The sequence below is a fragment of the Salpingoeca rosetta genome (genome assembly GCF_000188695.1).
Source record: "Salpingoeca rosetta unplaced genomic scaffold supercont1.16, whole genome shotgun sequence".
Taxonomy (NCBI): Eukaryota; class Choanoflagellata; order Craspedida; family Salpingoecidae; genus Salpingoeca; species Salpingoeca rosetta.
Window position 1 is genome coordinate 985,043 of NW_004754918.1, and position 10,000 is coordinate 995,042.

At 56.3% G+C, this 10,000-nt stretch overlaps 2 protein-coding genes across 2 annotated transcripts; one reads left to right on the forward strand and one right to left on the reverse strand.

The window, feature by feature from the left end:
* Positions 1 to 152: 152 nt before the first annotated feature.
* On the reverse strand, positions 153 to 3,862 carry PTSG_07186 (uncharacterized protein; the record flags this gene model as incomplete). Its single annotated transcript, XM_004992548.1, has 9 exons — positions 153 to 193; positions 473 to 617; positions 838 to 962; positions 1,140 to 1,329; positions 1,548 to 1,686; positions 1,975 to 2,060; positions 2,379 to 2,821; positions 3,309 to 3,429; positions 3,767 to 3,862. The coding sequence occupies 9 exons, from the start codon at positions 3,860 to 3,862 to the stop codon at positions 153 to 155; spliced, it is 1,386 nt and encodes a 461-aa protein (XP_004992605.1).
* A 290-nt stretch (positions 3,863 to 4,152) lies between these two features.
* On the forward strand, positions 4,153 to 9,421 carry PTSG_12544 (uncharacterized protein; the record flags this gene model as incomplete). The annotated part of the gene is made up of 14 exons (XM_004992549.1): positions 4,153 to 4,254; positions 4,498 to 4,539; positions 4,832 to 4,948; positions 5,088 to 5,219; positions 5,499 to 5,597; positions 5,727 to 5,904; positions 6,044 to 6,118; positions 6,312 to 6,994; positions 7,217 to 7,309; positions 7,573 to 7,629; positions 7,818 to 8,165; positions 8,481 to 8,642; positions 8,896 to 9,026; positions 9,310 to 9,421. 14 exons carry the CDS (start codon positions 4,153 to 4,155, stop codon positions 9,419 to 9,421), a joined length of 2,331 nt encoding a protein of 776 aa, XP_004992606.1.
* Positions 9,422 to 10,000: the final 579 nt, after the last annotated feature.

The following is a 10,000-nucleotide window of genomic DNA, read 5'->3' on the forward strand; positions in this document are numbered from 1 at the left end:
AGAGACGACACACGACGCGACGACGACGACACACACACACACACACACACACACACACACACACACACACACACACACACACACACACACACACACGGACGGACGGAAAGATAATTGGCGCTTTGAAACTGCAAGAGTGTGCTGACAGCACTTCAAAGCTTGGACTTGGTCTCCACGGAGTCTGGTGGTGGCACTGAAGAGAACAAGCGCAAAGCCCAACGCATGGAATGAAGCAACAAAAGGAGGTGAGCGAATGGTGGTGGCAAACATGGAGCAGATTCGCAACTGCTTGGGCCTGTGTTGGATCACAAGCACACGGACTGACACTGACTTCAAACGTGTGTGGGAAACAGCGGGAGGCAGGCAGGGACACACACACACACGCGCGCGCACACACACATACACACACACGCGCGCGCGCACATACACAGACACAAACACAGACACACACGTGGCTCGTGCACGCATGTACCTGTGGATGGGGAGAGGCGTGCAATCGCTGGGGGCTCGCTGGTGCGGTCCCACTGCATCCACTCGACAAACTCGTCAAGCGTGTAAATGCCATAGGCCTGTGGAGCAGAGGTCTCGTGTGCATCCCGTCCACACAGCAGGCTCCCCTATGCAGCCACGGCAAGAGAGTACACGCGTACACATGATCAAATGTGAGGGCCTGTAAACCGTGCACGCTGAGAACAGACAAGGGGTTCGCTGAACACACACACACACACACACACACACACACACACACACACACACACACACACACACACACACACACGCACGCACGCACGCACGCACGCACGCAAACAACACGACATTTTCATACACCCTCTTTACCTTTGCGTCTGGGAGCTCGGTGACGTATTCCTTTTCGATCATCTCCTGGTTCCTGCGGATGAGGTGGAGGATGGTTGGCACCTCCAGCCCAAGCAGCTCAGCAATGCCAAACAGCACGCACAGGCCTGCAACAACAGCGACAGCGAACAGACGTGCGTTTGCAAAAGGGGGTTGACATGCAATCAAGGTATGAGACTAAGAAGCGGGATACACATCTCACACTGCATGACACGATACAACACACGACAACCCCCCTCCCCCCATCCTCCCAACAGAGCCCCCCTCCCCTCCCAACAACACACCGTGCGGGATGTCGTCGAGCCAGAACCGGGAGCGGATGTTTGGCACCATGCCCAGCTTGCCATCCTTCGTCTTGCCCGGGATCATGGGCGCCTTGACCTTCGTCAGCCGCTGGTTTGACCGCAGGCCCCATCCGAGCGCCCGCGACAGCACTGCCTTGGGCTGCGCAAACGTTGGCAGCCGCCCAACGAGCTGTACAGGCGCGGGTCGTTGCGGTGGCGTGTGAAGGGTGCGATTGCACGCACGCGCGCGCGCGTGTGTGTGTGTATGAGTGTGTGTGAGTGAGTGGATGAGTGTACATGGTAACAGATTGAAGGAAGAAGTGTGGACGCAGCCTGGAAAGTGCTCTCAAATACATGCCGCAATAACGTGTGCGCCACGATGAAAAGTTCCCGCCACACGCAACGTACCGATGAGATCCATTCGTAGGTGACTTGGTAGCGCAGGGAGCCGTTGCGCTTGAGTGCCGCGTCCAGCGCCCACACGATGGTCGGGATCTCCGTGATAAACAGATCAAACATGTAACCGGCAGCCTCGTCGTCAATCTCCCTGCACACCACGACGTCATGTAGGTGGTGTTGGTGGTGAGGAGGAGGGGAAGGGGATGAGGAGTGACAGGTGTACTGGTCAAAGGTGGGCGCAATTTGAGGGCAATGGTTGTTGTTGTTGTTTAAGTTGTTGTTGCTGTTGTTGTTGTTGTTGTTGCTATTGTTTCGCTCATTGTGTGTATTGTGTGTGTGTGTGTGTGTGTGTGTGTGTGTGTGTGTGTGTGTGTGTGTGTCCTGGAACGACATGGCGCCATGCACAGACACGAGCACCGGAGCTTTGTGATCTCACATGTAGAACAGCTTGTGTCTGTCATAGACCATTTCGCCCTCGCGAAAGCCCTTGAACAGCGTGGCGCAGATGGACGGGTGCAGGATCTGCGCAGCAGGACAGCAGCAGGGGGAAGATGGGGCGGAGGTGGGTCACGTCATGACAGGCACAGCGGAAGGGGGCACGTGTCGGCAAGTGTTTGTGCAGAGGCAGCGAGGGGCACAAAGAGGAGGGAGAAGCAAGAACCCACACGTGCACACGTGTACACACACACACACACACACACACACACACACACACACACACACACACACACACACACACACACACACACACACACACACACACACACACACACACACACACACAACATACACACACAACATACACACACTAACGATGCGATCGACACATGCGAACTGCACCTGGTTTGTGGCGCCGAGGGTGGGCACGATAAAATCCGTGACAATCTTGACATCCTTCTGGAAGATGTCGTCGAGAAAGAACTTGACGGCGTCGCAGTTGCGCGTGGTGTGTGGCGAGACCGCGCAGCGTAGATCCGGGTAGCGGCCAAACATGTTGATTTTCTTGCCGTAGTCCCACGCCTTGCACAGCAGCGGGTAGTGCTTCATAGCAAAGAGGGTGACGAGGCTGGCGCGCGAGTTGCCCTTGAGCAGCTTGCGGGCGAGCCAGTCGAAGCCGCCCTGGCCGTACGACGTGCCGATGATGATGGGGTGGTCGGGCAGGCTGGCAAAGAGCATGCGCAGCATGTCCTCGTGCGCGGACACGGGGCAGACCATCAGGGCCATGTGGGCGCCATCCAATGCCTTGGCCGCATCCTCCCACCCATACACCTCATCCGCAGCGCCTACGCATGTGTGTAGGGGTGTGCAGGGCGTGAGAAGATATTGGGGGGGGGGGGGTTGGGTGTGTGAGAGAAAAAGAGAGTGAATGTGAGAGAGAGAAAGAGAGAGAGAGAGAGAGAGAGAGTGTGTGTGTGTGTGTGTGTGTGTGTGTGTGTGTGTGTGTGTGTGTGTGTGTGTGTGTGTGTGTGTGTGTGTGAGAGAGAGAGGAGGGGAGAGGGACAGAGGGAGAGAGAGGGAAAGACAGACAGACAGACAGACAGACAGACAGACTGACTGGGTAAGAGAGAGAGAGAGAGAGAGAGCGACATGCAGACAGTTGTGTGTGCGTGCATGCGTGTGACGGTGCTTGTTTGTTGCTGCAGAGCAAAAGCCGCAATCACTCATGTGCGCATCTCCAACAAGGATGTTCGAGGAAGATGCCAACCAAACCACATCGATCCACGAGGAAGATGCCAACCAAAGCACACATCGACACACTGACACACAAACCTGAGTATGTGATCCACCATGTGGGGCTTGGGTACATTGGGTAGGAGTCTGTGAGGAACTTCTGTTCCCGAGCATACACCGTGCCCTTCCATTTCTCTGGTCGTCGAGTAATCAGGCGAACCTGCAGTACAGTGCATTGTGTGTGTGTGTGTGTGTGTGTGTGTGTGTGTGTGTGCGTGTGTGTGTGTGTGTGTTGTCGCCGAGCTGTGGGTACAAGGTAATGGCAAGGTGCAAAACCTCTTGATAAGGTGCAAAAACCTCTGTCATCTCCACTGTCACTGGCTCACCATGCCAAACACTGCAACGCACACAAACACGCACGCAAACACACAAATACACACGCACACACACACACAGACAGACACACACGCAAGCACACGTGTATGCACACACACACACACACACAGCCACACAAACCATCCACAGCAACTGTTTGTGTGCTACTCTTGCATGCGTACCGTGTAGTCTTCGCGACGGCCAAGATCAGCCACGAGCGCATGGTTGCCATTGCTGCCACCACACAGCACAATCACCTTCTTCCGGCTCACCTCCATCCTTCACTCTGCAACAAGCACAAGCAGCAGTGCAGCAAAAACCACGAGAGACGCAAGACGCGAGATGAAAAAAGAAAAGTTGTGTTGGAGATGAATTCGATGCGCAACTAACAGAAGCGGTTGTTGCCTTTTTCTTCACATCTGCCATGATCTGCTAACTAATGTGTTGGTGTTGTGTCGAACCCGCTCTTTTCCGTACATCGCGCGCACCTTTCACTCGACTAGACCAACAAGTTCACCACATCAAGTCAGTTCCATTCCAACGGCAGCCAGGGCGATAAGCACCAGCCATGTCCACGAATACTACGCCATCGTCTTCTTCATCCACAATGATGCGGGTGTCCATCCGCATGATCACGGAGGAAACGTTCTCAATTGAGGTTTCGCGCCAGGTATGGATGGATGGCTCTTTTGTTGGAGACGTGGGTGCACGTGTACACGTGCGTGTGTGCATACGCATGCTTGTGCGCGTGTGCGCGTGTGCGTTTGCGTGCATGGCGGTATGGCTGCGTGGCTGTCGGCTGTGGGTTATTGGTACCCGCCATCCTCGTTCGTACTGATACATGCGCCCGTGCATGCATGCACATACACACACACACACACACACACACACACACACCACATCACGTCGACAGGGCACGGTCGCTGACCTGAAGGAGGCAATTTCGCGCGCTCGGGTATGTGTTCACAGCTTCCACTGTATCCTCGCTTTACATGACACACAAACAGCCACCTGGCTCTTGTTCTTGCCGTTGCCGTTGCTGTTGCCGTTGTCATGCTGGCTGTAGTCGTGGTAGTGGTGTTGTGTTGTGCATGGCGCAAGCGCGCATGCAAGTGCTGTTTGGCGCCAACAACATGACACCGTGCAGATGCAACGTGCCTTTCGTTTCCACAGTGTCTCAGCATTGATTCACTCGTGCACAATCCCCCCTCCCACACACACGCACACATACACGCACACATACACAGGGCATGTCGCCTGCAACACAGCGTTTGCTGTTTCAAGGCCGTTCTCTTGTCGACTCGCAGACGCTGGCGGATGCTGGCGTCTCTGACGGCAGCACAGTGCACCTGGTGCAACGCGCGGTCAGTTGCCACACTTCTACGTTGCGCTGCATGCCTGCACAGTATGCTGCTTTTGTGCATATGGCTTCCTTCCTCTCCTCACTCGCAAACACACTCACCGGCCTTTTGCAACGTACACGTAACCACCACACGACCGCAGCCACCATCTGACGACACGGGCAACTCGGATGGCGCGGATGCAACGCCACCGGCAGCTCATGCCGCCCCACCAAACACCCAATCCTGGACGGTTGGCCCAACGTCCACATTCCAAGTGCCTGGTTTCGGCCCCGTAAGTTCTGTGCCGTCTCTTGCGATGTGATGATGATGAGGATGATGATGATGATGATGAGGATGATGATGATGATGATGATGATGATGATGATGATGATGATGATGATGATGATGATGATGATGCACGCGTCAATTGCCCTTCTCCCTGATTGTTCCCCACGTACCTCCCCCCCCCCCCAAAAAAAAAAACCATCACCTTGTCGCCCACTGTTGCGTACGTGTGCTCCCAACTCCACTCTTTCCCTTGCACTCACACGCTCACACGTGTTCAATACAGGGCATGGCGTTTACGCTCGGCGGAGACCAGGTTGTGGACATTGACCCTGCAACGGGCGCGCCGTCACAGGAGCAGATGAGCGAAATCCAGCGGCAGTCGGTCGCCATTGCGCAGCAGATGGCCGCCCAACTTTCCCGCCAAATGGCAGCAGGACACCACCACCCCCACCAACATCCGCACCACCACCACCACCCCCATCATCAGCCGCACCACCACCACCACCACCAGCCCGCACCAGGGCAGCAGCCACAACAGCCACAGCAACAGCAACCGCAGCAACAGCAACCGCAGCAACAACAGCAGCAGCAAGCGCAAGAGCAGAGTCAGCAGGAACAGGGGCAGGGTCAACAACGGGACCGCGCACAGCATCCGGCATCCCAGTTCTCCCTTGATGCCGCACTCGAAGGTGTGGCAGGGAATCAAGTGTTGCCCCATGAAGATGTATGGCTTGCCTTGCAATCAATTGCCCGCTATGCATTATTGTTTCTCATGTGTGTGCGTGTGCGTGTGCACGTGCACGTGCACGTGCATGCATGTGTGTACAGAGGTGGAACTTCGTCTGCAGGATTTGCTGCACGATTTGCCGGCCATTCCCCGCTTCTCCGCCATGCTCGAGTCTCGTACGTGATGTCATGACCTTCATCATGCCTGTGCACGTGTGTGTGTGTGTGTGTGTGTGTGTGTGTGTGAGAGAGGTTTTGTCCCATTTTGTCGACGCTGTCAACGTACTTCATACTTAAATGTACACCAGCCACTCCAACACATGCTCACCTCTACGGCCTGTTTTGTGTGTTGCTGTGTGGATGTGTGCAGAGCTTGACGAGCTGCCGCGCCAGATCATCAACTGCCGCCGGACCAACCCAGACTTCAACGCCGATGGTGATGGTGATGGTGATGGTGATGGTGATGGTGATGGGGCCGCGAATGGCATGGACACTGCCGAGGATAGCGCAACGGCGAACGCGGAGGTCAGTGTTGGCGGCAGCGTGGCAAAGGGGGACAAGGGAAGCAGCAGCAGCGGTGGGGTTGAAGACGCACAGAAGAACACGAAGGAGGGCGTCTCGAAGACAGCCCGCGTCCCTGGTGACACCCAAGACGGCGATGGCAATGATGACGATGATGACGACGAGGAGAATGCGAGTGTGGGCGGCGGTGCTGGTGAGCAGGTGGAGGAGATCCACTGCGAGGGCCCCTCGCACGAGCCATCTGCACAGGTGGCAAAGAAGAAGAAGGTCAGCGAGTCCACGCCCAGCGCGCATTCCGTGTCAACAGCGCCGTCGTCATTGCCGTCCCCTGCAACAGCAACAGCAACAGCAACAGACGCTGAGCAACAGCACGCTGCTGCTACTGACGGTAGCGGTGATGGTGATCGTGCTGGTCAAGAGGTCGAAGATGAGGCGACGGTGCGTGCACGGGAAGCAGCCGACTTTAACTTCCGCGTCACGCTGAGAGACCTCATCTCCTCCCTCCGTCGCCTCCCATCTGTCATGCTCCAGGTCGGCAGGCGTTGTGTGTGTGTGTGTGTGTGTGTGTGTGTGTGTGTGTGTGTGTGTGTGTAGGCGTGTGTGTGTGTAGGCGTGTTTGTGTGTACGTCTGTACCTCTGTGTGTGTGTGCGGTCGGTGCGTGCATAGGCACACGTTTGGTGTGTATGAGCGCTGTCTTAAGCCTCTGTTGTTATTGACGCGTGTCCCCAACACCATGTTGCACCATGGTGTAGTTTGTGCGGGCTGGACGGCAGCGGCCCGAAAATCTCTCGCCACTGCTGCACATCCTGGAGCACTTGGAGGACCTGCAGATGGACATGGCTTCGGTGCGTCACTATGACGTATCTGTGTCCGTGTGACGGATGCATCGTGTGTGTGCGTGTGCGTGTGTGTGCGTGTGTGTGTGTCCCCATGTCTCTGTGTCTCCCCGTGTGAGTGTGTGTCTCCCCGTGTGTGTCTTCGTGTGTGTGCTTCTCTCACTTACCCCATTTGTGCACGCTGTCGCCCCTTCCCCCCTCCCTCCCGGAACACAACTTGCACACTTGTGCTGCTTGCACACCTGTGACAAACCATCTGTTTGGCCCTCCAGGCGCATCAGTCCATTGTGAACGCCGTTCACGACTTTGAGGACGATCAGTACTTGCAGGTGCGAACTGTCATCATGCCACATTATTCGTGTGTGCATGAGGGCATGGGATTGTGATATGGTGTGTGGCAATGTGTCCTTTCTCAGAAACACATTGTATTGCGAGTTGCGAACAACCCTCCCTCCCAGTCCTTCCTTTGTCGCCTCACTGGTACAATTCATTGCTTGTTTGTCATGACGATTGATAGCAACAGCAAGGCCAGCAGCCACAGCAAGGCCAGCAGCCACAGCAAGGCCAGCACCGACAACAGCCGCAACCTCAGCACCGACAACAGCCGCGGGTACAGCCGTTTGTGCAGAATCCGCAGTTTCAGATGCCTGGCATGTCGCCGCTCACTGCCACTGTCCTGCAGCACCCAAGTGAACTGCTGCAGCAACCACAACCACAATCACAACCACAACCACAGCCACAGCCACAGCCACAGTCACAGCCACAGCAGCAGCAGCCAGAGCCTGTGCAGCCGATGGCAGAAGGGATGCACGATGTGCCCACGAGCATTGACCTCACCTACCCTGTCGTGCTGAGCTCATCTGGGGTGCGTGGCAGGCGAATGCATGAACAAACATGCATCATGGTTGCAGTTCTGGGTGTCGTGGTAATTTCTGTGCGATACGACGCTGCGCATCTGTATCTTGTGCACCCTGGTTTCACCTGGGTTCGAATCGCTGTTTTGCCCTACAAGCAAACAGTCTGTCTTCCACATCACGTGCTGATTTTCGCCCCACATTCGCTTCCGTTAACCCCCAACAACAAAACAACACATACGCACACACACACCTACATACGCACACACACCTACATACACACACGTCACTCTCGTCGTTACGTGTGGTCATGTGGTTGAGTGCAGGCTGAGTCTGCGGGCCAGCGGCTCCGTGTTGAGCTTGTGCAGCTTGAGGCCCAGCAGGCGCGCCTCGCCTCCCAGCGCCGCGAGCTCGCCGTCACCGCCACTGATCTTCGCCGCCGCCGCCTGCAGCTCCTGCGCCAGGCCCGCGCCGCTACCGACCCGCAGGTTCATGCAATTGTGTGTCTGCGTACGATTGTGTGTGTGCGTGTGCGTGGGGTGTGTGTGTGTGGGGGGGGGGTGGGGGTGCATGTAATTATGTGTGTGTGCGTGTGTGTGTATGTGTGAGTGAGTGAGTGTATGTGGGTGGGTGTTTTGCCCACAGACACAAGACAACATCAGTACACAACAACCACATCACGCTGACGCTGCTACTCACCATGCACCTCTGCTGCCACCGCCGCCGCTGTTGCTGTGCCAGGGGCAGGACCAGCTGTATGCGGAGGCTGACGGACTCTTCAACGAGGAGCAGCACGTCGCTGACCGCCAGCTGGATCTTCTCGAGCAGGGATATGCCCTCGAGCGGCAGTACAACGCAAAGCTTAGGGTGCGGTGCATTCGTGTGTGTATGTGTTTGTTTGTTTGTTTGTGTTTGTGTTTGTTTGCGTTTGTTTATGCAGGTGTGCTCGCATGTGTGTGTTCGTGCGTGTGATTGCCGTATGTTTTTGTCTGTTCATCGGGCAAGGCTGCTTTCACCACAAATGCGTGTTCACATCGTCCTCAGCGCATAGCACCCCATTTCGCTTCAAATCACGCACTTACGCTTTCACTTTGCCATGGACTGCACTTGTCGTGGTTGTGGCGCCCCCTGAATTGTTTCCTTGCATGCCGGCAGACGCTGCGCACGCTTGAGCATGCTGCATCGCACCGATCAACTTCGTCTGCACCAGCAGCAGCCACAGCAGCAGCAGGTGCCCCAAGAACTGCTACCACCACAACAACGATAACTTCGTCGTCCTCTTCCTCCTCTTCTGCATCGCGTGGGGGTGCGACACCGGGCACCACCACCACGACCACGACGACAACGGCACCACAAACAACCACGGCTCTTCCTGGTGGTCGACGGGTTATGATTCGCTTTGGGACACCCGCGAATCTTCAGCAGCAACGGCAGCAACGGCAGCAACAGCAGCAGCAGCATGAACAGCACCACCGGCAGCATCTTCACCAGCATGAACAACGACACCAGCACCAGCACCAGCAGGCCACGAGTAGCGGTGCGCAGGGAGCCCGCCACCAGCCGCCGCGCGTCTCTGCTGTGCGGCTGGAAGGGCCACTGGGCACCTTTGGGCCCTTTGGTCCGTTGCAATTTGCAACTGCTGGTGTTCCGTCAACACCAACGTCGTCATCATCGACTCCAACAACTACAACCACATCCACAGCGACAGCGACAGCAGCGCCGTCGGCCAGTGCGCAATTGCAGCCACCAGGCGCTTCCACCACATCGCGAACGCAGCAGCAGCACCATGGACAGACGTCGTCATCGTCGTCATCGTCATCCGCGAATCAGACTGGCGGAAGCAGCG